Source organism: Symphalangus syndactylus, chromosome 11, assembly GCF_028878055.3.
Source record: "Symphalangus syndactylus isolate Jambi chromosome 11, NHGRI_mSymSyn1-v2.1_pri, whole genome shotgun sequence".
Taxonomy (NCBI): domain Eukaryota; kingdom Metazoa; phylum Chordata; class Mammalia; order Primates; family Hylobatidae; genus Symphalangus; species Symphalangus syndactylus.
In genome coordinates this window covers 89,269,551-89,295,749 of record NC_072433.2, presented here as the reverse complement: position 1 = coordinate 89,295,749, position 26,199 = coordinate 89,269,551, and the positions used below count along the sequence as shown (strand labels likewise).

Here is a 26,199-nt window from a genome sequence, read left to right as displayed (position 1 = left end):
CATGCTAACCTTCTAATTCTGTACTTTGCAGTACAATCATAGCTATTCATTTGAGGAACTGTATTTTTTTGTTTAGAATTTGATGAAGAATGCTGTCTTTATGTGTTTAGTTCTATCAACTTCTTCAGAAGCCTTAATTACTACTGGATTTGCTACATTTTTACCTAAATTTATAGAAAATCAATTCGGATTGACATCCAGCTTCGCAGCTACTCTTGGAGGTAAAACATTTTCTTTATCTTAATCTAAAAATTTTACTTTACTACATTAAATTTTTATGAGGATAGTGTATAATTTGAGGTAGCCCTCCTTGAAATTTAAACTAAAACTAGCCCGGTCAATGTGGTGAAACCCTGTCTCTACCAAAAAACATAAAAATTAGCCGAGCATAGTGGCACGCACCTGTAGTCCCAGCTCCTTCAGAGGCTGAGGTGGGAGAATCACTTGAACCTGGGAGGTAGAGGCTGCAGCGAGCCGAGACTGTGCCATTGTACTCCAGCCTGGGTGACAGAATGAGATCTTGTCTTAAAAAAAAAAAAAAAAAAAGAAAGACATTTAAACTTAATTTTGGTAAAAATTTCTGATTTTCTGACATTAGGCAGTCTATTGTATGAAGTAGAGAAAGACAAAGGCTAAAATGCCTAAAGAGAATATGTATTAATCTTAATGTTCAATACATTAATTTGACTAATTCCCTACTTGATGGACCTTTAAGTCATTTGTACATGTATTCCTATATCAGGTGAATAAATATAACTTCAAACCATATTGACACCTGTTTTTGACGTTTTCCAGTTGTCAGTATGAGTGAGTATATGTGTATGGTTTCTCACAATCTACATTCTTTTTTCTTATTAGGGGCTGTTTTAATTCCTGGAGCTGCTCTCGGTCAAATTTTAGGTGGCTTCCTTGTTTCAAAATTCAAAATGACATGTAAAAACACAATGAAGTTTGCATTGTTCACATCTGGAGTTGCACTTACGCTGAGTTTTGTATTTATTTATGCCAAATGTGAAAATGAGCCGTTTGCTGGTGTATCTGAATCATATAATGGGTAAATACATTTCAGTGCTTTTTGATATTAATACCAGAATAATAGACTAAGCATTTCCAAGCATATGTTTTCTTATATAAAATGGTGAGAAATTGGCTTTTTAAAAATTTGGAAGGCCTTTTTTCCTACTTAAGAACATTTGATTTTGTTTTTAGTTTAGATAATTGATGTCTTCTTAAAAGTTGGGGATATTTATACAAAGAACATTTAAGGAGCAAATTTCATATGCTGGGCACTATGCTTCCTCAGGGATACAAAGATTAATACAGTAGGATTTTTGCCTCTAAGCTATTCACATCCTAGGGAGAATTTCATATTATGTTTTTATTGATCTAAAGTTTTAAAAATGGAAATAACTCCCTATGATAAAAATTATCTTATTAGGTTGGTTGCAAACAGACAGGAAGAGAAATTAGAATAAAGCTAGTCCTAGCTAATGCTTATCATTATTGTATCTACTTAGAGGTTTATGTTTATTGTAGATAAATAAATAAATTGTTCTCACCTGTAGACATGTCTCTAGCTATAACTGATTTGACCATTTACATTTCTTTGTTTTCCTTTTTTGTTTTGCTTTGAAATTTTAAGCCATAAGTAGGTGGTCAGGCAGGAGGGTGTTGCACAGCAGTGCATTTTATACCTCACAGTGCTGCATTAATTGTTTCATTACATGTGTTTAAGGCTGTCAAGGAAGGTGGTACGTTACGTCAAGGACTCCATAATTTTGTATAATATGACATATAGGTGATATAAATATAATATAGTTGGTTCGGAAAAGTTTGCCAATGACAATTATCATGATTTGTAGTTGCTGCTAATATATCTGTGATTCTTTTTTTTTTTTTTTTTTTTTTTTTATTGAGACAGAGTCTCGCTGTCGCCCAGGCTGGAGTGCAGTGGCGCAATCTCGGCTCACTGCAGGCTCCGCCCCCCCGGGGTTCACGCCATTCTCCTGCCTCAGCCTCCCGAGTAGCTGGGACTACACGCGCCCGCCACCTCGCCCGGCTAATTTTTTGTATTTTTGGTAGAGACGGGGTTTCACCGTGTTAGCCAGGATGGTCTCGATCTCCTGACCTCGTGATCTGCCCGCCTCGGCCTCCCAAAGTGCTGGGATTACAGGCGTGAGCCACTGCGCCCGGCCTTTTTTTTTTTTTTTGAGACGGAGTCTCACTCCGTCACCCAGGCTGGAGTGCAATGGCGTGGTCTCAGCTCACTGCAAACTCCGCCTCCCGGGTTCACACCATTTTCCTGCCTCAGCCTCCCGAGTAGCTGGGACTACAGGTGCCCACTACCATGCCTGGCTAATTTTTTTGTGTTTTTAGTAGAGACGGGGTTTCACCGTGTTAGCCAGGATGGTCTCGATCTCCTGACCTCGTGATCCACCCGCCTCGGCCTCCCAAAGTGCTGGGATTACAGGCATGAGCCACTGCGCCCGGCATCTGTGATTCTTCTACATTAATGCTGAGCGTTCTGAAGCAGTGTTTAGTTAAGCTCCATTACATTTTTTCTTTTTTCTTTTTTTTTTTTTTTTAAGACAGACAGTCTTGCTCTGTCACCCAGGCTGGAGTGCAGTGGCACAATCTTGGCTCACTGCAACATCCACCTCCTGAATTCAAATGATTCTTGTCTCAGCCTCTGGAGTTGCTGGGACTACAGGCACATGCCACCAAGACCAGCTAATTTTTGTATTTTTAGTAGACATGGGGTTTCGCCCTGTTGGCCAGGTTGGTCTCAAACTTCTGACCTCAAGTGATCCACCCGGCTCAGCCACCCAAAGTGCTGGGATTACAGGTGTGAGCCACCGCGCCCGGCCAAGCTCCATTACATTTATTCAACATTTGTTGAATGCTTCCTTTGGCAGACCTTCATGGCAAAATACCTGTTCTAAAGGAGAGATTGCAAAAGAAAACAGTGAACAAAAGTCAATTAGGTAATGGGAGATAAACAAATTGCTATGGAATTGAAAAGAAGGTGAGCTTTTCAATTTTATTTCATTAGAATCCGGAAGAACTTCATAGCATAATAGCGAAATGGGGTTTAAAAATCCTTCAAGGATACAAAGAGTTTTGAGAAATAAAGATTTGAGAAGAGAGAAGGAGAGAGGGAATATGCTAAACCAAGGTTATAAATGCTATAAAATGTGAAGGCTAGTTTCAGAGACCAGGTTGAATGAAACTTAGATTATGTGTCTAGAAATAGTAGAAATATATTTTGGAATGTTGAAAAGTAGGTGGAGGTTAAGTTGTGTCAACCTGACTTTCACCCCTATAAACTTCACCCAAACTTATCCCAGTAAACTTTTTTTGTATGTTCCTTTTAGAAAAAAAAGGAAGTTCTGGATAGTTTAACACATAGTTTATCAACTTGAGCAACAAAGTACATGTGAATCCATTTAATATTGTCTACCTTAAATAATAGTTACTACCAGGTGTGCTGTCCTTAGTGTAATCAGAAAGGAAGGCATGTGTGATGGGGTAATTCTGAGGTTCATGTAGGGGTTGGCCATGAAGATATATTAAGATCTGGGATATAGTGTTTAATACACGTACACGTTTCTTAGTGATGAGAAAAACTGAAAGTAAATACACATAAATATCACTAAAGGTATATGTTTTTACTCATATTTATGTATATGTGTGTATATAGATAGAAATAGGGACAGAATTTAATGTCACAAAGTAGGTGTGACATTTTCAGATCATTTTTTTCTCATGGCCCCAAATTCTTGGTTTTAGCTTCTATACCCTGAGTATTAAAATGTGTATATTACAAACAGGTCAGTCAAACTAGTCTCATCTAAGAAACACGTATAAAAGAAAAGGTACAGGCACATGTTGAGGATATTGTGGGTTTGCTTCCAGACCACCAAAATAAAGCATATATTGCAATAAGCAACTCCAGTGGATATTTTGGCTTTCCAGTGCATATAAAGGTTATATTTACCCTATACTGTAGTCTATTACATATGCAATAACCTTATGTCTAGAAAAGTAATGTACAATGTGTATACCTTAATTAAAAAAATATTTATTGCTGAAACATGCTGACAGTCGTCTGAGCCTTCAGCAAGTTGTAACTTTTTTGCTGGTAGAGAGTCTTGCCTCAATGTGGATGGCTGCTGACTGACCAGGGTGGTGGATGCCAAAGGTTGGGGTAGTTGTGGCAGCTTCTTAAAATAAGACAATAATGAGCAGTCAGAACACACATCATTCATTGATTAAATTTTACTTCTTAAAGGGGCATGGTTCATGGTGTCCTGAAACAATTATTATAGTAACATCAAAAATCACTGATCACCACAACAGAAATGATAATGAAAAAGTTTGAAATTTTGCAAGGTTACCAAAACATGAAATAGACATAAAATGATCGTGTACTCTGGGAAAAATGGCACTTGATAGACTTACTGAATACTATCACTATCACTAGGTTGTCACTAACCTTCAATTTGTAAAAAACACAAGATTTGCAAAGTGCAATAAAACAAAGTGAAGTAAAGCTAGGTAAGCCTGTCTATGGAAAGAACAGACTAAGAAGCTCAAGAAATACCTTTTTAGGGAGTGAGAGACAGAAGAGGTTCTGAGGATGTAGGGTTTCTAGTAGAGGGGTGCGAAGAATCTTTGACCTTTGCCATGGTAAGCACAGATGGGTAAAAAGGTTTTGCATCCGTGAATTAATGAATTAGGTTCATTGATATGTTCTTTGAAAGTCCCTGTTTAATATAACAGCATATCCAAAAAATGTAAGATCAGGGGATATATATATATATATATATAAATAATTTCAACTTTTAGATTCAGGGGGTACATGTGCAGATTTGTTACCTGGGTATATTATATGATGCTGAGGTTTGGGGTACAATTGATTCTGTTACCCAGGTACCAAGCATAGTACTCAATAGTTTTTCTTTTCTTTTTTTTTTTGAGATAGAGTCTCCCTTGGTCACCCAGGCTGGAGTGTAGTGGCACGATCTCAGCTCACTGCAACCTCTGCCTCCTGGGTTCAAGCGATTCTCCTGCCTCAGCCTCCCGAGTAGCTAGGATTATAGGCATGCCATCACGCCCAGCTAAATTTTGTATTTTTAGTAGAGACAGGGTTTCACCATGTTGACCGGGCTGATCTTGAACTCCTGACCTCAGGTGATCCACCTGCCTCGGCCTCCCAAAGTGCTGGGATTACAGGTGTGAGCCACTGTGCCTGGCTAATAGTTTTTTAACCCTTGCCCCACTTCTTCTCCTCTCCCTCTTGTAGTCCGCCGTGTCTATTGTTGCCATCTTTATTCCATAAGTACTCAGTGATTAGCTCCCACTTTTAAGTGAGAGCATGTGGTATTTGGTTTTCTGTGCCTGTGTTAATTTGCTTGAGATAATGGTCAGGATATTTTTCAATAATATTTTAAAGTAATTTATTATTAATTCTTTAATTGGGCACAATGCTAAATTTGACTGCATGAATACTGTTTATTTTCCCACTGTTCCCCACTGCTCTTTTGTTGCCTTGACAATCTATAGGAACTTTGAGTCTTATTTTGGTGATCAGTGGTGGTAATGATGATTTGTGTTTTACTTAATACTTAAAACCTCATAGAATATAGAAATACCGTAGTGTATACACACGGTATTTTTTTTTTGTATCTGACCTTTAGCTAGAATTTTATTGATTATATGAAATAGCATCTTAAAGAGGCATATCAATATTTTGCAATAGTTTTAGGGAAATTTTAGCCTGTTACAGAGGCATAATTATAGAATAATACTTTGTATTTAAGAAATTAATGTTTGAAATCTACTTGTGGCAAACATAAAGATGTTTATATATGCACATTTATTTTATTATATTTTAAAAATTATTAAACATTTCAAAATAGGATATTTTAATATTTTTTAAATATTATGTATACACTAAGAAAATTTAATAAACTTCACGAGCATCTGCTGTTTTTCTACTAATAGTTTTCTAGTTACCTCAAGAAGTAAACCTTTGTAAAATATGTAGACTAATGTGACCAACCCTTGATATTAGGGAATATAAGCTACATTTCTTTGTTTCTACTATAATTTGCATCATGCTATCTTATACTTTGTATGATCTCAGTAATTATTTGTCAATAATATGAGAATTATGTATTGGGAACTTTAAAAATTGCTGTGTAAAGGCTATTTCTAGAGTTGCAGGGATGGTTTTACTCTGGTTATCTTATTTCTGCATCTGTGTTATGAGCTCTGTCAGCAGACACTCTGGTGATTGCTTTTGTGAATGTGATCAACCCTTGATATATCATCATACTTGATAAAGATAAATCTGGCAGCGTCTGTGGAATAGATTTGAATAAGATGAGACTGCAGGCCGAGTGGTAGATTACTATTGATCACTCTTTCCTTCAGACTCCCTACTGATTTAGTCGTTTTTTTTCTCTTTAATTTGTTTTCTTCATGACTTTCTTGTTCTCCGCCTACCAAGTTTGTATGTCATCATTTTCCAACACAGTGTCGATTATCTTCTAATACTTACAGAAATCACTCATTTACTGTGTTTGACCCCTGATGCAAGAAAGTTAGCTTCATGGTGGCAGAGGTTTCCTTCTCTTCCTCCCTCCCTTCTTCCCTTCCCTTTTCCTTCTTTCCCTTTCGTTATCTCTTTCCCTTCCCTTCCTCCCTTTTGCCCTTCCTTCTTTCCCCCGTCTCCCTTCCTTCTCCCTTTTCTCCCTTCTTCCCACTCCCTCCCTCTCTCTCCTTTTCTCCTTCACTCCCTCATTCCCTCCCTTCCATCCATTTCTCTCTCTCCCTCAATCTGTCATTTCTAGTTCTAACTCTAGCTCCTTCTTTCTTGTAAATATAATTCTACCACCTTGAGTAGTCTAGCACATAATTGGTGTTCATTGTGTGTTTATTAAATAAGTGGACTCCCAAGACTTCAGTACTCTTCTCATTCCACGTACTATATGACTGATCTTATAAGTGTTCGTGGTTTCAGCTACATCTATGTCCAAATGGTTATTAAGAAATATATCTCCATTCAAGATTTCCTCACTAAATTGGAGATAATCTTATTACGTACAATACCATACTCATCATTGTTCTCCTATACCTAAACACCAAGTTAGACATTAGGAGTCACCTTTGACTCTTCCATTCTTTTTTTTTTTTAGAAATGGGATCTCACTCTGTTGCCCAGGCTAGAGTGCAGTGGCACAATCATAACTCACTGCAGCCTCAAACTCCTGGGCTCGAGTGATTTTTCTGCCTAAGCCTCTTGAGTAGCCTCTTCCATTTTTAACAGGAAGAGTCATCTTCAACCAATCCATCACCAAATCTTACTGATTCTACATCCAAAAGTTTTCTTTAATCTGCTTCCTATCATCATACGTTCTATCTTAGCTCTCCTTTATATTGTCATCACCTACTATCTAGGGTATTGTAACTGGTCCCTTTCTTCAAATTCATACTCTGTACAACTCCTAGAATTACTTCTTTAAAATGAACTTTTGACAGTGTCACTTTCCAGCCTAAAAATACCTTAATGATTACCTTTTGTCAGGCCCATGTGGCTCTCAATTAAACTGGTCCTTTACTCCTCTCCAGCAACATTTCCTATCACTCTGTGCCTCAGACATCATTCGTATTTCTCCACAGGGGATGCTGTCTCTCTACTCTATGCCTCTGTACCAGCTTTTTCTGAAGTACATTTCCCCTTCCCCATTTGACTGGCTTACTTGTATTCATTCTTTATATATTTATTATTTTTTTTTTTGGGAGTCTCACTCTGTTGCCCAGGCTGGAGTGCAGTGGTGCGATCTTGGCTCACTGAAACGTCTGCCCCGTGAGTTCAAGAGATTCTCCTGCCTCAGCCTCCCGAGAACTGGGACTACAGGTGCCTGCCACCGTGCCCAGCTAATTTTTGTATTTTTAGTAGAGATGAGTTTCATCATGTTGACTAGGCTGGTCTCGAATTCCTGACCTCAAGTGATCCACCCACTTTGGCATCCCAAAGTGCTGGGATTACAGGTGTGAGGCACCGCACCAGCCTCTTACTCATTTTTTAAATCGCATCTCAGGCAGTAGCTCCTCCAGCCCCTTTTGTCTAAACTTTGGCTTGTGTTAGGTGTCCTTCCTTGTTGCTTCTAAAAGGCACTTTGCTGATATCTGTAACCACACTTAGCATATTAGTGAATAATTATCTAAGTCCCTCTCTACTTCTAAACTGTGAAATCCTTGAGGGCAGAGACTATCTTATGCGGCTTTGTATTCCCGTTACCCAGCATAGGGCCTAGCAGTTGCTCAATATATGTTGTTTGAATGAATAAATAAACAAATGAGGTATGAGGGATGAATTTTTGATTAGTGTAACCCTTTATATTAGGGAAGATGTTTTCTCTAAGAGGCAGCTTGAAATGACACTGAGCCTGGGGACTGGGAAAATTATGTTTGGTAAGGAAAGAAAAGTAACTTAATCTCCCCGGACCTCAGTTTTCCCATTGATGAGATGATTATGTTCAACAGCATGATTTTGTTCATCCTTCCAAGTTTAAAATATTTTCTGCATCCTGGAGATATTTGGCCCTGTATGGAGGTATTTTGGTTGCTGTAATGAAGGAGAGTGCTACTGGTATCTGGTGGAGGTCAGAGAAGCTGCCAAACATTCTACAGTCCACAGAACCAGCCCCACAAGAGAATTACCTGGTGCCAGATGAGAAACTCTTAGTTTTCTTCACTTATTCTGCCTTATATTTTTAATTACTGACAGATACTATACTATATGACTATTGTTTTTATTGCCTGTCTCCGACAAGAAGTTAAACTTTATGTGCAAAGGAAGACTTTTTATTTGTTTAGTAATTATGTGTTGAGTGAGTGAATAAATGACCTAATGGTAAGATATAACAGTGCTTTGAATCGTTAGTTAAAAGTTATGACATAAATCATTTACCCTTCTTTCATTTCTTATTTACAGGACTGGAGAATTGGGAAACTTGATAGCCCCTTGTAATGCCAATTGTAACTGTTTGCGATCATATTATTATCCTGTCTGTGGAGATGGAGTCCAATATTTTTCTCCCTGCTTTGCAGGCTGTTCAAACCCAGTTGCACACAGGAAACCAAAGGTAGCTTATGTGTCCTACTTTTCACTTAATGAGGCAATATGTTTATGGATTATCTTGACTTCTCTAATGGGGTTATGCAATGCCTGTTCTTGCCTTCCTGCTCCACTGCCTCCATTAAGCAGCCCATGATGTCTCCAGCTGAAATAGATTATTTTTCCTTCATGCCTCTTGCAGTTATCGTTGAAAAATCAATTTGGAAGTTACAAATATTTTAGTAACATCACTTTGTTGCAGTTATGAAATATCTTTTACCTTTTCCAATTGTTTTAGAGTCATCCCTCACAATACATGGGGGATGGGTTCCAGGACCCCTGCATATACCCAAATGTGCCATACTTAAGTCCTGCCAATGGCCTTGAAGAACTTGCTTTAAGTCAGCACCTCAGTATATATGGGTTTTGCATCCTGCAAATACTATATTTTTGATCCATGTTTGGCTGAAAAAAAAAAATCCGCATATAAGTGGACCAGTGCAATTCAAACCTGTGTTGTTCAAGGGTCAATTTTATTTTTCCTTAACTACTTAAGATCTTTGAAGGCAAGAGAGTTTTCCTATTTTCACTAGGTACAGTTCATATAATAGAAACTTAGTATTTGTTTTATTTGATGTACCATGAATACATTTAAAATATTCAAATCAATTTATTTTTAAATACAAATTCATATTTAATTCTGGATCTGAATACTAATCAGTGTGCCTAGATGTTATTTCTTTTTTGTACAGTTAAATAGTTTAAAAGAACTCAATACAATTTTATTGTACTATATCTTAGAATCTAAATACTTAATCTTAGCTAAACTTAAGAGCCTTGGAAATAAATAGTATTCAGATTATGAGTAGTACACACTATATTATGCATTAGTAGATAATGTGATAACTTTAAAAGGATCTGAGGGAAATATATACTGTGGTGTAAATGAAAACAATGAATAAGATGTGTGAGAGTTTTATGACAATTTTGAATATTTGAATTTTTTTCTGTATATATGACCAATAAATGCTATTGGCTAACTTTGATTAAAAGCAGATTATGACAAGGAGTTATTAGGAAGGGTTTTAGTCACATAACTAAATATATATAGACACAAATACCATCCTGTGCAAGGAAACAACACAGAAAATCTAATACCCAGAGCATACTTAAAATAGTTTTGGTTATTTTGATATGGTTGATTTAATATTTATATTTTTCACCAAATGCTAAGATAATTACTATCTTACACGGCAAGTTGTCTTCTAGAATATTTTAGGAAGAGCAAATGATTTTGACTTGCAAATTTTCTATTTGTCCTGACTTTTTTATGTCCAGTCAGCCCATGAAATAATCAATTGGTTCACAATATTTTTCTTATGAAATATTTCAGATAGGCAATATACATTTATAATACTTTTTTTTGTTTGTTTGTTTGAGATGGAGTCTTGCTCTGTCACCCAGGCTGGAGTGCAGTGGCACGATCTCGGCTCACTGCTAGCTCTGCCTCCCGGGTTCACGCCATTCTCCTGCCTCTGTAGCTGGGACTACAGGCGCCCGCCACCACGCCCGGCTAATTTTTTGTATTTTTAGTAGAGACGGGGTTTCACCATGGTCTCGATCTCCTGACCTCGTGATCCGCCTGCCTCGGCCTCCCTAAGTGCTGGGATTACAAGCGTGAGCCACCGCGCCCAGCTATAATACTTTTAATAAGCACCCATATACATTTGTTCACAGCAATACAGTTTTAATCTTACATTTCACACCAGTGACTCAAACTATGAAATCTGACCTTGACTAACTGCTGTATTGCAGGCGAATGAGAGTTGTAAAGTTTCATTAGGATAGAAAATACTGTTCTCAGTTTCTGTCCTTAAAATTTTTAAAGGCTGAATTACCTCATTATTTGATATAACTGACTGCTGAATATGTAATAGTCAATTTTGGAGGTGTCATCTGCATATTTGGTTTTCCTGAATTGGTACCAGTGGTCTTAGAGTGGCTTTAGCACCAAAAAAAAAAAAAAGTTTCTGGCCTTTGGAACAATGAAAGCACTGCTTCTCTTTGATTTCTCTGGCTCTGCTGTGATTTCATTGAGGCCTTCATGTCTAAAAAAGATTTATAGTAAGGATAAAGGAAATGGAAGGATGGAGTTGAGATGTAAAATGCCTTTACGAAATAATTACTGTTGAAAGAAGTGTAGAATGTGCAAGATCATGTAACTTACATTCCCGTTAAATTGTTTTGTAAGTCAATAATTACTATAGCAGGTTACAAGCTGAAGTAATGGCCACAAAAATCAAATACAGATAATTCCACATCATAAATATGGTTTGTTTCCACTTGCTTAATTTCTTAAGGGTTAAATATTCTCTCAGCATAATTTGTTGTATATGGATTAAGACAGTATGAGAGCGTTTGCCATGTCTAGAGAATACCTAATTTACAATAATTTATTTTCTAAATGATCACTTTCATTGTTTTTATGTCTAATATTTTTAGGTATATTACAACTGTTCCTGTATTGAAAGGAAAACAGAAATAACATCCACTGCAGAAACTGCTGGTTTTGAAGCTAAAGCTGGAAAATGTGAAACTCATTGTGCAAACCTGCCCATATTCCTTTGCATTTTCTTTATTGTAATTATTTTTACCTTTATGGCCGGTACTCCTATAACTGTGTCTATCCTAAGGTATGTAGTATGTTGAGAAATTTTCATTCCCTGAGGCAACATGTTGATGGAAAGCAAATGGACTCGGGGTTCATTTGGGGTTCATACTGACCATTGGTTCAATACCAATCATCCCTTACAAGATCATTAGTTCTGTGGCATTGGATAAGCGCCTCCATAGAACCCCAGATGTAGGAGATTTAAATGATATGCACGTGAAAGTGTCTTCACATTGCCTGCCTGGCTTGTGCTTGGTGTTTTCTCTGCTTCTTTCATGAAGCTTCAGCTGTGAACTGGAGAAATGTCAGTTTTGAGTATCGCAGAAATAAAATGCATTCCAATATGCCAGAATCAGAATGGCATGCATTCTACCTTATGCGTTAGGCACTGTGACATTAAATCTTCCTTAAGCGGTGCTAATCAATAAGAAACTGGTTATTACCTGTGTAGTTCACCTGTGTTTTGTTTCCAGTAGCTCTTCCTCCTTCTATCCCACTGTACAAACACATTTCATACCTCCATTTCATAGCTGTCCTTCCATAGAATCATCAGTCTTTGTATATCTTTCCTAATGAATTCTAGCTTTTTTTCTTTTTTTTGTTCCTTAATATTTACTCACTACATTTTCTTTTTTTACTGTTTATTTAATTTTTATTTTAAGGTCAGGGGTACATGTGCAGTTTTGTTCTTTTTACTTGGGGTAGCTTTGGCTTTTCTGCACTGAAGCCATTAGGTCCTGGGCTTTTCTTTACTGGGAGACATTTCATTACAGCTTCAATCTTGCTACTTGTTATTGGTCTGTTCAGGCTTTGGATTTTTCTTGATTCCATCTTGGTAGGTTGTATGTATCTAGGAATTTGTCCATTTCTTCTAGATTTTCCAATTATTGGCATATTGTTGCTCATAGTAGCCACTCATGATCCTTTGAATTTCTACAGTATCACTTGTAATGTGTCCTTTTTTATTTCTGATTTTATTACTTTGCATCTTCTCTGGTTTTTCTTAGGCTAAAGGTTTGTCAATTTTGTTTAATTTTTCATTGATCTTTTGTATTCTTCATTTCAATTTCATTTATTTCTCCTCAGATCATTATTTCCTTTCTTCTCCTAATTTTAGGTTTGGTTTCTTCTTGTTTTTCCAATTCTTTAAGATGTATCATTAGGTTATTTATTTGAAATTTTTCCTCTTTTTTGATGTATAGCTATAAACTTCCCTATTAGTACTTCTTTTGCTATATCCCATAGATTTTGGCATGTTGTTTTCATTATCACTTGTTTCAATAAATTTTTCAATTTTCTTCTTAATTTCTTTATTGACCCACTGGTCATTCAGGAATATATTGTTTAATTTGTATGTATTTGTATCGTTTCCAAAATTCCTCGTTATTAATTTCTTGTTTTATTCCATTGTGGTCAGGGAAGATGACTGATATTATTTCAGTTAGTTTGAATGTTTTAAGACTTGTTTTGTAACCTAACATATGGTCAATCTTTGAGAATGATTGCACATGTGCTGACAAAATGATTGCACATGTGCTGACAGCACGTGTGCTAACGAAAAGAGAGTGTATTCTGTAGCTATTGGATGCAATGTTCTGTAAATATCTATTAGATCCATTTGGTCTATAGTACAGGTTAAGTCTGATGTTTCTTTCTTGATATTCTATCTGGAAGATCTGTCCAATGCAAAGCATGGGGTGTTGAAGTCTCCAGCTATTATTGTATCAGGGCCTGTCTCTCTCTTTAGCTCCACTAATATTTGCTTTGTATATCTGGGTGCTCCAGTGCTGGCTACATATATATTTAAAATTGTTATATCCTCTTGCTGAATTCAACCCTTTATCATTACATAGTGACTTTCTTTGTCTCTTCTTATAGCTTTTGTCTTGAAATCTATTTTTTTCTAGGTATAGTGACTCCTATTCTCTTTCGATTTCCATTAGCGTGGAATATGTTTTTCTATTTCTTTATTTTCAGTCTATGTGTGTCTTTATAGGTGAAGTGTCTTGCTTGTCGGCAACAGGTCAATGGATCTTGTTTTATCATCCATTCAACCAGGCTTGTGTTTTTTGATTAGAGAGTTTAGTCCTTTTAGATTCAGTGTTATTGATAAAACAAACAAGTAAAAAGAAAACTAATAAAAACTCTACACCTTAACTTTGTCCCCTGGCTTTTTATCGTTTTGTTGTTTCTATGTATATCTTATTGTACTATGTCTTGAAAAGTTGTTGTGGTTATTATTTTTTATTGGTTCATCATTTAGCCTTTCTACTTAGGATAAGGGTAGTTTACACACCACAGTTCCAGTGTTAGAATAGTCTGTGTTTTTCTTTGTACTTATCATTACCAGTGAGTTTTGTACCTTCAGGTGATTACTTGCTGCTCATTAATGTTCTTTTTCTAATTGAAGTACACCCTTTAGCATTTCCTATAGGACAGGCCTGGCATTGATGAAATCCCTCAGCTTTTGTCTGGGAAAGTCTTTATTTCTCCTTCATATTTGAAGGATATTTTAACCAGATATACTATTCTAAAGTAAGAGTTTTGTTCCTTCAGCACTGTAAATATGTCTTGCCACTCTCTCCTGGCCTGTAAGTTTTCCACTGAAAAGTCTTCTACCAGATTTATTGAGGCTCCACTCTATGTTGTTTCTTTTCTCTTGCTACTTTTATGATCCTTTCTTTATCCTTGATGTTTGAGAGTTTGATTATTAAATGCCTTGAGGTAGTCTTCTTTGGGTTAAATCTGCTTAGTCTTCTATAACTTTCTTGTACTTGGATATTGATATCTTTCTGTAGGTTTGGGAAGTTCTCTGTTATTATGCTTTTGAATAGACTTTCTTACCCATCTTTTTCTCTACCTCTTTATGACCAATAACTCTTAGATTTTCCGTTTTGAGGCTATTTTCTAGATGCTGTAGGCATGCTTCATTGTTTTTTATTCTTTTTTCTTTTGTCTCCTATGACCGTATATTTTCAAAAAGCTTGTTTTCAGTCTCACTAATTCTTTATTCTGTTTTATCAGTTCTGCTACGAAAGGACTCTGATGCATTATTGAATATGCCAATTGCATTTTTCAGCTCCAGAATTTCCACTTCATTATTTTTTTGTTTTGAGATGGAGTCTCGCTCTGTTGCCCAGGCTGGAGAGCAGTGGCCATGATCTTGGCTCACTGCAACCTCTGCCTCCCAAGTTCAAGTGATTCTCCTGCCTCAGCCTCCTGAGTAGCTAGGATGACAGACGTGCACCACCATGCCCAGCTAATTTTTGTATTTTTAGTGGAGACAAGGTCTCACTATGTTGGCCAGGCTGAGTCTCAAACTCCTGACCTCAAGTGATACATCTGCTTCAGCCTCTCAAAGTGCTGGGAATTGCAGATGTGAACCACCATGCCTGGCCAATATTATTTCAGTCTTTTTGTAAAATATATCTGATAGAATTCTGAATTCCTTCTCTGTGTTTTTTGAATTTATCTGAGTTTCCTCAGCACAGCTATTTTAAATTCTCTGTCTGAAAGGTCATATATTTCTGTTTCTCATATTGGTCTCTGGTGCCATGAGCTCATTTGGTGAGTTCATGTTTTCCTAGATGGTGTTGATACTAGTAGATGTTCTTCAGCATCTAGGTATTTAAGAGTTAAGTATTTATTATAGTCTTCATTGTCTGGGTTTATTTGTAGTCTTCCTTCTTGGGATGGCTTTCCACATATTTGAAATGACTTGGGTGTTCTGATTCTAGTTGTATCTGCTTTAAGGGGCACCCTAAGGCCAGTAATGCTGTGGTTTTTGCAGAGTCTCTCTCTCTGTGTCCTGAGTCACCTAAAGCTGAAGGTGGAGTGATGCAAACACCTCTGTGGCCACCACCACTGTGATTGCACTGGGTCATACCTGAAGCCAGCACAGTTTTGGGTCTTTTCTAAGGCCTTATGTAACCACTCTCTGGTTACTGGTTATGTTTACTTAAGGAACTGGGGCTCTACAATCAGCAAGTGGGAAAGCCAGCCACGCCTGTGTCCTTCCCTTGGGTGGGGAGGTCTACAGGCACTGGTGGGTCTAGAAGTGCCCCCATAAGTCAGGGACTAGAGTTAAAAACCTTAGAAGTCTACCTGGTCTATTGTATTGCCGCTAAGCCGGCATGGAAACCACACAATGTAGTCCTTTCCATTCTTCTTTCCCCTTTGCAAAGGCAGAGACACTTCACCCCATAGGCACCTCCAACCCAGACCACAAGGACTGCTGCCAGACTGCCACCAACGTTCCCTTACAGCCCACTGCCTCTTTAAGTCAGCTTGTCGTGAATGCTGCCTGGCCTGGGACTCACCCTTCAGGGCAGAGAGCTCCCTGCTGGCCCAGGACAGGTCCAGAAATGTCGAAGAGTCAAGTTCTGGAATTGGGGACTCCAATAACCTGCTTGGTGCTCTACCCCCCTGTGGCAGTGATGGTACCTAAAGTGTAAGACAAAGTCCCCTTTACTTTTCCCTCTGCTTTTCTGAAGCAGAACGAGTTTGCCCCATAGCCACCAAGCTGGTAATGTGCTGAGTCTTATCAGAAGCCAGTAAGTCTCAGAGTTCTCACCCAAGGCCCTCACTGTACTACCTGGGTATTGGTGCTGGTTATTCAGGCCCAAGGGCTCTTCACTTAAAAGGATATGAATGCTGTCAGGACTGGTGTCTTTCCTTCAAGGCAGCGAGCTCCCTTCCGGCCCAAAGTGTGTCTAGAAATGTTGTTTGGGACCTAAGGCCTGAAATGGGAGGGCCTCACAACTCTGACTGGTGCTCTGTCCTCCTGTAGCTGAGTTGGTATCCTAGATGCAAGACAAAATCCTCCCCACTCTTCCCTCTCTTCTCCTCAAGTGGCAGGAAGGGGTTTCTTTTGGAACCTGGAGCTGTGCAGCCTGGGATTAGTGGAGGAGTAATACCGGGACTCCATTGTCTGTCCCAGCTGTTGTCCCAGTATGTCACGTGTACCTCCAGTCCACTGTCTTTGAGCCTAATTCAGCAATAAGACTTGCCCAAGAGTTGCAGTTCCTATGGTCTAGACTGCCTTTCAAGTTAACTTGGAGACACAGTGCTGTAGCCCTTGGTGGTGAGTTGTTTTGTAAGCACCCAAGTTTGGACTGCTGCATAGGAGATTAACCTCTGTGGCTAGGGCTGGTTTAAATGCTCCTTCTGTGGACAGGTGTCAGGTGAGTTGGACTGGTTTTCCTTTCTGCTCTAACAGGACAGCAGTGATTTTATTCCTCACAATTGCCATATTCTCCCTCCCCACCCCCACAGATTCTCTCTGTACTACACTGCCACTGCCTGGGTCGGGGAGGTGTGGTGTCTGAGATTCAGGACTGTTTTTTTTTTTTAATCTCTTCAGTGCCTCTTTCAGGAATATAAAGTTCAAACCACGTATTATAAGTGCTTACCTGACTTTTGATTCTTGTTAAAGTGTTTTGTTTTTTTTTTCTGTGTAAATAATTATTAACTTGGAGCTTTTCAGTCCATCATCTTGTTCCACCCTCTGGCTGTTTTAGCTGTTCTGGATTTTTTTCGTCCCATATGAATTTTAGGATTGTTTTTTCAATTTCTGTGAAAGATGCTGTTGGAATTTTGATGGAAATTACACTGAATTCTGTAGATCACTTGATGTAGGATAAATATTTTAAAATATTTATTCCTCCAATTCATAAACAAGGGATATCTTTCCATTTATTTGTGGCTTTTTCAATTTCTTTCATCAGTGTTTTATAGCTTTCAGTGTACAAGTATTTTACCTCTTTGGTTAACTTTATTCCTAAGTATTTTTCACTGCTTTTGTAAATTTTGTTGTTTATTTGATTTCTTTTGTTCATTGTTGGTGTATAGAAGTGCAGCTGATTTTTGTATTATGATTTTGTATACTGAAACTTTACCAAATTCATCTGCTAGTTGTAGTGCTTTTTTGGCAGGATCTTTAGTGTTTTCTACATATATGACCATGTCATCTTCACAGAGATAATCTTACCTTTTACTTTCCAATTTGGATACCTTTTATTTTTCTTGCCTACTTACTCTGGATAGGACTTGTAGTACTATGCTGAATAGAATTCATGAAAGTGGGCATCCTTGTCCTGTTCTTCATCTTAGAGGAAAGGCTTTCAGGTATTCACCACTGAGTATGATGTTAGCTGTGGATTTGTTATATTTGGGCTCTATTATATTGAGGTACACTCCTTCTATACATAATTTATTGATGACTTATGGAAAAATTGTATTGTTAATGAATACCCTTTCTCCTTTACATTTATTAAAATTAATAAAGACTAGTGACTCTGGTGTTATTTGGAATATTTTAGGTCAGATAACATTTTTCTTCTTTTATAATTCCAGGAAGATTAAACCATTTATAAGCTCTTACAAATACATTATTTATTTTGTGTTTACAACATTTACTTTAATATAGGAATGCTAAACTCTTATAAATGTGAACTTGCTCAAAGAGTGAATATAGTATACCACCTTTTTTGGTCTCATATGTTAATATTTCCAGGTGTGTTAATCACAGACAACGGTCCCTAGCCTTGGGAATACAATTTATGGTCCTTCGATTATTAGGTATGCCATTTTTCTTTATTCATTGCTAACTGTTGGCCATTTTGGTTCATTAGTGTTATTGATTTTTTAATTTATGGCCTGTGGCAAAAAAAATTATAGTGGAAGGCTGCATCATTCTCACTGAAGGAAGCCATTTTCCAGTGTTTCAGATATAGGATTATTTACATATTGCATACTTTTAACCTACCTGACTGGTTACCTGTTCCAACTCTGTTGCTAATAAAACCTTAAAAGGTGTATCATGTCTATTTCAAATATAAAATATGATCACCAACACATAATTCCTTTTCTCTCTGCTTGTGTCTCTATTTGTGACACTATTGTATTACATTAGCAATTAAAAATGATGTTAAAACGTTTCAATAGCAACTGTGGTATGGATATTGCAACTAGTTAAGAATTATTGGAAGAAAGAATTTATACCAGAAAATTTTATAAGGTTCCAGATACAGGACAAATTACAAGAAAGACAGACATAGTAAACATAATATTAAGGTTATTTATTAAAGCAAAATCAAAAAGTTGGGGCATTAGAGATCACCTAGTCCAACTTGCCAATTTTTTCAGATGAGTAAATTAAGTCCCCGAGACGTGCAGGGTTTTGCCCATAGTTACACAACTAGTGATAGAAATGAAACTAGGAAAATGATTCCTAACTCTTGAGTCTAGTACTCTGACTGTATCATGCTACAGGTCATGAAAGAACAGACTGGATGTAGCTGAAATCTTTGTCTAAAAATTACAACCGCAAATAATTGGAAGTTCCGTAACTATATGGAAGTTGAGTACCTCATGGCCTCTTGGAAATGGTGACGGGTATATAAGATAGTGATATTCCTAGATATGGTATTATAAGACTATATATTTGTATATACATATACTAATACATACAGAAGCCCATGTTAGTTTATATACACATGCATACCTACATAGATACAACATATACTATAGTTCAGCCGGTTTATTTGTGCATCATGAATAATTTATTTTGATTTTTAAAAAGTATAATAGCTAATTTCAAAGGCATATTTATTCATTATATTAGAAAAGCGGTGAATTAAAATATTAACTTTTAGCCCCATATATATTGGATATTTCTATTGAAATACTTTTTTGAATTGATTAGAAATACATAGTAATTACATATAATTATTTTAGAATATTGTATCTGTGCTTTATATTCCTTTGACTTGTACATGAATTAATTTGCATGTGGACAGATGAATACCTATTTTTATTTCCATAAAATATATGTATGATCATGTATAAAAAGATCTGTAATTCTAAACTGTAATCTTTACCCTTGTATATTTCACCCATAATTCTTTTAGGAACAATACCTGGACCAATTATATTTGGTTTCACAATAGACAGCACATGTATTCTTTGGGATATAAATGATTGTGGAATTAAAGGAGCTTGCTGGATTTATGATAACATCAAGATGGCCCATATGCTAGTAGCCATAAGTAAGTGGTGACTTCTTGATAATTTTAGAGTAAACTAAGGATGTAAAAAAAAAAATCTCATTGTTGGTTACTTAGGGTCACAGGTATTTTGAAATGTTCAGTCCATGTTGTTGAACCATCCAGTAGTCTTCCTGAAGCAGAGAACACTTATCACAGCATGTTATGAAAGGCTTTGAACAGATGGAGTCTGCAAGGCTCAGTATTAAATACAAGAAGATAAAATTCTAGCTTTCATTACGTCATACAGTATATACTTTTTTTTAATAACTTATCTCAAACATTTTTGAAAAATATACTTGAAAGCTAAAAGAGAATTCTGAGAAACTCCCTGGAATGATTGTCATCTTGGTATCTAGGTGTTGCAAACACATACAGCTCAGGCAGGGAAGTATCCTTTGTCTCTAAGGCACATTGTAAGGAATATTTTTATAATCTAGAAGGTTAGCTGTGATGTTTAATTCTTTTTGCCTTTTGCAGTTTGTAATGTCTTGGTTAAGCAATGAATGAAATTTAAGGCAAGATTAAGATTAAGTAGAACAATGTATCTAGTTTATACTAGTAAAATAAAAGTTGAAATTTAAAAATTTAAAATTTGAAAAATAACCTAAGAAACTAAAATATCTTAGAGAAATCCTGAATGTATGTATACATATGTAACTAATATAATGTGTGATTTTCATTGTGATTATTTTGACACAGGTATCAAGATAGGCTTATTATTACTCTTACATGCATGTAAATCCAGAGTATACTTTCTGAGTTGATAGAGTAATAGAATATTTGCTGAAGAAATAATGTATACATTCATATAGCACTTGGGGAGTAAGTATTGACAAGTATAGGCAAAATTAATCATCCCATTACTTTACCTGTTGTTAAAAACCATTTTTTATTCAATTTTTTAAATTATATGTTTTTACCACAATCATGCCTACATACAATGTTTTTATGTTTAAAATTTATTTAATTCATTTTCTTTGTACTTTTTGGTCAAAGATGTAGATAGATAACAAATCGTTCATTTTCCTAGTCAATGATGAATGTGGGAATTCCCCCACAAAATATATAAAAACCTTAAAATTTTCAGAATGAAACAAATAAAAAATGTTGTAGTTGTACCTATGTAACTAATCATTCTATAATCTAGTAATGCCTAGATGAATGAGCATTCCTGTTTTTCAAATACATGTTTTTAAACAAAATATTAATAATCAACAAAAAGAAACCAGCTACTGCAAGAACTATACTGTGAGACCACGTTGAATTTATTAGGCTGGCAATTATTAAATGGTTATACTGTGGTTGGAACTAGTTTCTCTTCATATAACTGAACTTAAAATCAGATTTACTTGAAAATAAATCAAAGTTTGTGAAGTGAGTCTTAATGTTTCACATTTTTAGCTGATAAGAAGAGTAGATTTGGTTAAGTATTGAGTATGATATCCTCCCACAGAGGCTTTTTCTTAAGAACTCCAAAACCTTTTTAATTTTTAGAATTATTTCCTGTCCTGGACGGGAATGTTCTTCAATTTATTCAGGTTCAAGAATGTTACAAACTACTTTCCCTCATTACTGACTTTTGGTTGCTTGCAATTTTTTATAGATATGATATTGTGTTAACAAATTTATTTATTTGTTTTTGAGACAGAGTTTCTGTCTGTCACCCAGGCTGGAGTGCAGTGGTGTGATCTCAGCTCACTGCAACCTCCACCTCTAGGGGTCAAGTGATCCTCTCACATCAGCCTCCCAAGTAGCTGGGACTACAGGCTCATACCATCATACCTGGATATATTTTGTACTTTTTTTTGGTAGACACGGGGTTTCCTATGGTGCCTAGCCTGGTCTCGAACTTTTGGGCTCAAGACATCCACCTCTGTCAGCTTCCCAAAGTACTGGGATTATGGGTTGTGTTAACAAATCTAGATGGTGGCCCAATTCCTATTTAGTCCTATACAACACTTATTTTACAAGAATGCACAAGCATAACCAAGAATAAGTTAATTATTGTACTCTATTACTGCTTAGAAAGAAAATAAGTACTGGTGCCTTGAATTGTATACAAATGTTTTTTCTTTCCCCTTAATGTTTCAAAAATTTTAAACATAGAACTATAAGGGTTATGTAATTATTCTCTTTAAAAATGTTCTATTCATGAAGATTTTTCTCAGTGACAATTTTTATCATAATTAAAAACAAAAACACATAATTTTTTTTCACTTAGGTGTTACTTGTAAAGTTATCACCATGTTCTTCAACGGATTTGCAATCTTTTTGTATAAACCACCTCCATCAGCCACAGATGTGTCATTTCATAAAGAGAATGCAGTTGTGACTAATGTTTTAGCAGAACAGGATCTCAACAAAATAGTAAAAGAAGGGTGAAATGGGAAAAGAGAAGACTGTTTTACACCTGGAAAATTTACCTCGATTTTTAAGAACACACATTGCCATGGCAGCATTATCTATCCAATATGGACAATCATATTTACAAAATTGATGTTTTTATAATCAAATGTATTTTTTTACATATGTAGTTTTTGTTTTATGCAAGAAACAGACCTGTGCCTTCAAAGCCCACCTAAAGCCTCAAAACACAGCACACACACACACACACACATGAACACACACACACTTATTTCCCATTCCCATTCTCTAGGTATGAAATCCTCAAGTAATAACAAGAAATAAGGCCTACAATTAGAAAAATTTACATTTAAAAAACAATGATGTTTCTATCCCCATTACAACTTGTTTAATTTTAATTTTCATTGCCAATATTTTGAGCTTAGAACATTTATGGCGTAAAAATTTAAACTAATCAAAGTTGTGTGATGATTTCCAGGAATTATTATTGAAAGCCTATGAATTTAAAACCAGGTTTATCGTGTAATTTGTTTTTAAATTTACATATACTAGTCTGGCTTTTCTCCAAGCAAATTATTGAACTATTAGAATATGTTAGTTATCATCCTTGTGTCCTGGTATATAGTGAATACAGAAACATCAGCATTGTATACATATATTTTCACTTTAACTCAAGAATTCCAGGAGGTAATTTGTTGATATTATAATTTTTAACACATTTATGATTCTGTGATAGTATTATTCAATTACATATATTTCAGAGGAAAGTACCAGTCAGTAAAGAAAAATGCCGACTAAACATGAAACTATCGATCAATACTTATATGCCTTTAATTTTTCTTATTTGAAAAGCCAATTACTTAACACATTACTCATAGCACCTAAAACAGTGTCTTGCATAGTGTAGTCATCTATTATTATTGTTTAATTAAAACATTAAACCCTACCCTTTAATTCAGCAGTCCCCAACCTTTTTGTATCAGGGACCATTTTTGTGGAAGACAATTTTTCCATGGGGGAAGAGGGTATGGTTTTGAGATGAAACTGCTCCACCTCAGACCATCAGGCATTAGTTAGATTCTCGTAAGGAGAATGCAACCTAGATCCCTTGCATGTGCAGTTCCCAATGGGGTTTGCACTCCTATGAGAATCCAATGCTACTACTGATCTGACAAGAGGCGGAGATCAGGCAGTAATGCTCGCTCACCTGCCTCTCAGCTCACCTACTGTGTGGCCCGATTCCTAACAGGCCACACACAGCCCAGGGTTGGGGACCCCTGCTTTAACTGATGCTTTGATTTGATAAAGTATTTTACAAGCCTGATAATGTTATAACCCTATTTATTCAGGTCAGATTTATGCCACCTTTGCTGAGAATATGGAAGGTATAGGTGAGTGAACATCAACAAACGTAACTTCTACCATGGTTAAGAATTTTACTTAAGAAAAGTATTGAAGTTCAAATCCAGATAGTATTACATTTGAAATTTTTATAAGGGTTATTAATTTAATAAAATTCATTATCAGGTTTCCCCATAAGCTTTCTCCTAGGTTAGTTTTCCACAAGCATTTTTTTATATACACTGTAATCAGTGTATATAAAAACAAGTGTATAAAAACAAGCTTAGTGTTAGATCTTGTAGGAAACCAAGATTAGAAACATTAGAAATTTGCAGAATTTAAGAAATTATGTTTTGTGGTAATCTATGGCCGACGATGATAGAACCTAGTGCAATTGTAAAGTGAAATTCAAGGAGAAGGAATGAGGAGTTAGGCAAGCAGCAAACTTGAATATTAGAGAAGGAGAGGAGCTGTGAGTCAGGAATCAGAGAGACCTGCTAAAACCAGACTGATATAAACACCAAAGACGGAAGCCAAATAGGTAGCCAAAAATCCAGATATTTGAGAGGCAGGAAATTTATAGCAACCAAAGAAATAGGGCAAGATAGGCAGGTGAACACACGATACCTCAATTGACAATCTTCCTCCCACCAAGCCAGACACGTTGTAAATGCTGCTTATTGGAGCCCAGAAAAAAGGAAAGTTTAGGCTTTCTGTGTCCTATATGTGGAAGCAGGGAATTGGATTGAAGACTTTCATAGTTGTAAAATAAAGGCAAATCCTGAGGAACTCACTGATAGAGATGTGAAATGAAGTAAGGAAGAAAACAGAGTAACTATACAAATATATTAATCTAGGGCCACTTAATTTAGAGGAAGAAAAAAAATCACCCCTCCATAGAAATAGTTTGATAAACAGGTCACTAAATAATTGGCATTTATAAAGATTCTTAGTTATCAAGGGCTGCATTGTATTTTATATACTCAGTTTTATAAGGTGATACTTTTTAAATAAGCGTTTTAATGAAAATGGTTAAACTGAAAATCATTTTGGTCCTTAAAAGGAGTCAGGAGCTTTTATATATAAGGTACATATTTTAAAAGAATACCTCCTTTATAACAGGGATTTACAGACACTACTGTAATTTATAATCATTATTTTTTACTTTTGGGTTCACCTAGATCATATGAGCTGGTATGAGACTTCTAGAACAAAATTATTCATAATGTGTTTTTTGTAATTTATGATTTTTAAGTGAGCTTGACTTATAAATTGACATTGTAATTTTGTACATAATTGGATATATGTGTTAAAATTTAACATTTAGATTTATTTAATTGTAGAAAATACAGATGTAAAACTTATACATGGAAAGAACTGTATTCAATTGACTTTACTATGTAAACTGGAGGGAAACAAAGTTTTAGATCCATTTTCTTTCAAAATTTTCTTCATTGTAAAGTATGCAAAATAATACATTCATATCATTTATTAAATCAGAATGTTTATACAAAATTGTTGTGTTTGAGCTCATTAAATGACACAGGTTTGAAACTTGCCTTATCTCTGTGAACATAAGCATGGGAAAGGGAAATTAGTATACTTTTGAACTTTGTGAATGTATTAATAATTTAATCCAGTGATTTCTCGTATCTCAACAGATGTTTTTAATTCAATACAAACCACATTTATTATGAAATATATATTAGGGAAATTCTCTTACATGAGTTTCTATATATGACAGATTAATATGTAAGAATTATATAAGGATACATTTTACAGATGGTTTATTTGTAAAATATCTGATAAAAAAAGTGTGGGATGTATTTAATTTATCTCAGTTTATTATAATAGTAAAATATTTTAAGGAAATAATATTAGATGTTAATTTGAAATATAATGTTCTTTTCCCCCTAGGCTCCTTCAGCTTTTTTTTCAGTAAAGTCCAATAAACACTGAATTTTACAGCACATATGTGTAATCAAAAATAGATGAAAGATAATCCACTTTGAAAAACTCAATGGGTAAATTGGATTATAACATTTTAGTGCTTCAGCTAAAATTAATTTAGCTTATAAAAATTATCAAGAATTGGATCTTTTTTCTTTTCAAATTTAGTGCATCTGACTTTCCATTTAAAATTTTATTTTGTAGTGCTTTTAGACTTTGTAAAATAGTACACATAAAATTCCTCTATAAGCTTTCTCTAGTGTTAATGTTTTTAAAATCCATAGAGCAATTACCTAAAACTAAAAACAATTACAAAGAAACTAGCATTGGCATGATACTATTAACTAATCTACAGATTTTATTATAATTTTGCCAATCATAACCCTAGTGGTGACAAGGACAGGAGGCTGGGAAATTCTGGGCAGAAGAGAGTGAGTCCTGGTAAAGGCCCCACCCTCAAGCCTGGAACCACAGCCCAAAGTGAGAACATGCATTCCTGTTTTCCTGCTCAAGTATTGCCTTTTCCAAAACCACCCATTGCCCACTCCACCCCCCTTCCTGTGCCATTCCAGGCTCTGCCAGCAGAGCAGGAGAGGAGAAGATGAAAAGCAGCTGGACATTGGAAACCATGGTTTGGGGTTGGAGAGAAGAAGTCCAGGCCACTGGACTTCGGGAAAAGATCACTTTCCTGCTCCATC

General features: G+C 35.9%; 1 protein-coding gene across 2 annotated transcripts in view; it reads left to right on the top strand.

Annotated features, from left to right (window-relative positions):
• Window positions 1–25,066, top strand: part of SLCO4C1 (solute carrier organic anion transporter family member 4C1) — a 65,452-nt gene extending 40,386 nt beyond the window's left edge. For both annotated transcript variants that reach the window (XM_055299767.2, XM_063612838.1), the window contains 7 exons: window positions 77–221; window positions 859–1,054; window positions 9,005–9,155; window positions 11,630–11,820; window positions 18,313–18,377; window positions 19,709–19,846; window positions 22,068–25,066. In XM_055299767.2, the coding sequence (XP_055155742.1) occupies window positions 77–221; window positions 859–1,054; window positions 9,005–9,155; window positions 11,630–11,820; window positions 18,313–18,377; window positions 19,709–19,846; window positions 22,068–22,228 (1,047 nt within the window). In that variant the 3' untranslated portion in view covers window positions 22,229–25,066. The remainder of the gene's footprint in view (window positions 1–76; window positions 222–858; window positions 1,055–9,004; window positions 9,156–11,629; window positions 11,821–18,312; window positions 18,378–19,708; window positions 19,847–22,067) is intronic.
• Window positions 25,067–26,199: the final 1,133 nt, after the last annotated feature.